The 1,133-nt window shown below is 29.5% G+C and overlaps 1 protein-coding gene across 2 annotated transcripts in view; it reads left to right on the top strand.

Moving 5' to 3' along the window:
• LOC107625248 (probable serine/threonine-protein kinase PBL7) overlaps nucleotides 609-1,133 on the top strand; it is a 4,272-nt gene continuing 3,747 nt past the window's right edge. For both annotated transcript variants that reach the window (XM_016327835.2, XM_021115787.1), the window contains exon 1: nucleotides 609-925. In XM_016327835.2, coding sequence (XP_016183321.1) covers nucleotides 829-925 — 97 coding nt within the window. In that variant the 5' untranslated portion in view covers nucleotides 609-828. The remainder of the gene's footprint in view (nucleotides 926-1,133) is intronic.

The following is a 1,133-nucleotide window of genomic DNA, read 5'->3' as shown; positions in this document are numbered from 1 at the left end:
TTTGTAATTTGATATGTATATTTTAAGATGTAATAATAACAATTATATTCACATTAAAGGAAAACTTTTGAAAAAGAATAAAAAAAAATGTTTCATATAATCATATTTGAACGTTTGTTCTAATAATAGCATCACAAAAAGCATCCTATTTTATAGATTCCTACAACATGATGTAAAAGGGTATAGTATATACATAGTGAGTCGTGGCTCGAATGACAATTATTAAAGGGAAAATTACAAGAATGGTACCGGTTAAACGCCGTCGTTTGAAGTTGGCACAAAACATGAGTTTTTTAATTGTTTTTCATTTTCTTTTGTTTTTCCCCTCGGCCTCGATGCAACGCGGCACATTTCGGCCAATGATATTGTTTTTCCGAACAAAAAAAACGAAATTTCTGGACAAAGCAAAAATATAATATATAAAAAATTAAAAATTCAAAAATAATTAAAAAAATTATTTATATATTAAGATCAACAAAAATAATTATTTTCCGAAATTAAATGATTATTTAAATAACGATATAATTTAACAGCTGTGAAAACTATTATAGGTTTGACCAAAAAATAAATTAGAAACGCACACATTAAAACATAGACCCAATAAGAAGGGGAAAATATAAAAAGAAAGGAAAGGAAAAAGCATAGACCAATTTAAGGGTTTCAAGCGATAAATACAGCACACAAGTACATTACACACAAAAAAAAGACCCAGATGATTATTAAACAAATTGAAGTGTGAGAGAATAGAGCAACACTGTGATCAGGCTCGTGTCTTGCTCTGATTTTTGTTTTTTAATTTTTCCGTTGATTCTTTGTAAGAAGAAGATAATGGGTTGGATTCCATGTTCTGGAAATTCAAATGCTAAGAAGAAGGTGAAGAAGAAGATGGAAGTGGAGGAAAGTGTGAAGCCTGATCCAATCAAAGGTACTCAAATTTGTTATTTTACATTTCAGCGTGGGAAAAATGCAAATTAAAAAGAAAATAAAAAGTGATCAGTGTTTTGTGACTTTGTCAAATTGATGCTCCTTCCATGTTGGTGAATGTAATTGAGACTGTGATATGTTTTGTACTACTTTGTTTCTTGCTTTTGTATGGATTTTTATTTTAACTACTGGAATCGTGTTCCGTGTTC

Source organism: Arachis ipaensis, chromosome B02 (assembly GCF_000816755.2).
Source record: "Arachis ipaensis cultivar K30076 chromosome B02, Araip1.1, whole genome shotgun sequence".
NCBI classification, from domain to species: Eukaryota; Viridiplantae; Streptophyta; class Magnoliopsida; order Fabales; family Fabaceae; genus Arachis; species Arachis ipaensis.
Note: the sequence above shows the minus strand (reverse complement) of the source record. Positions and strands in the feature narration are given on the sequence as shown.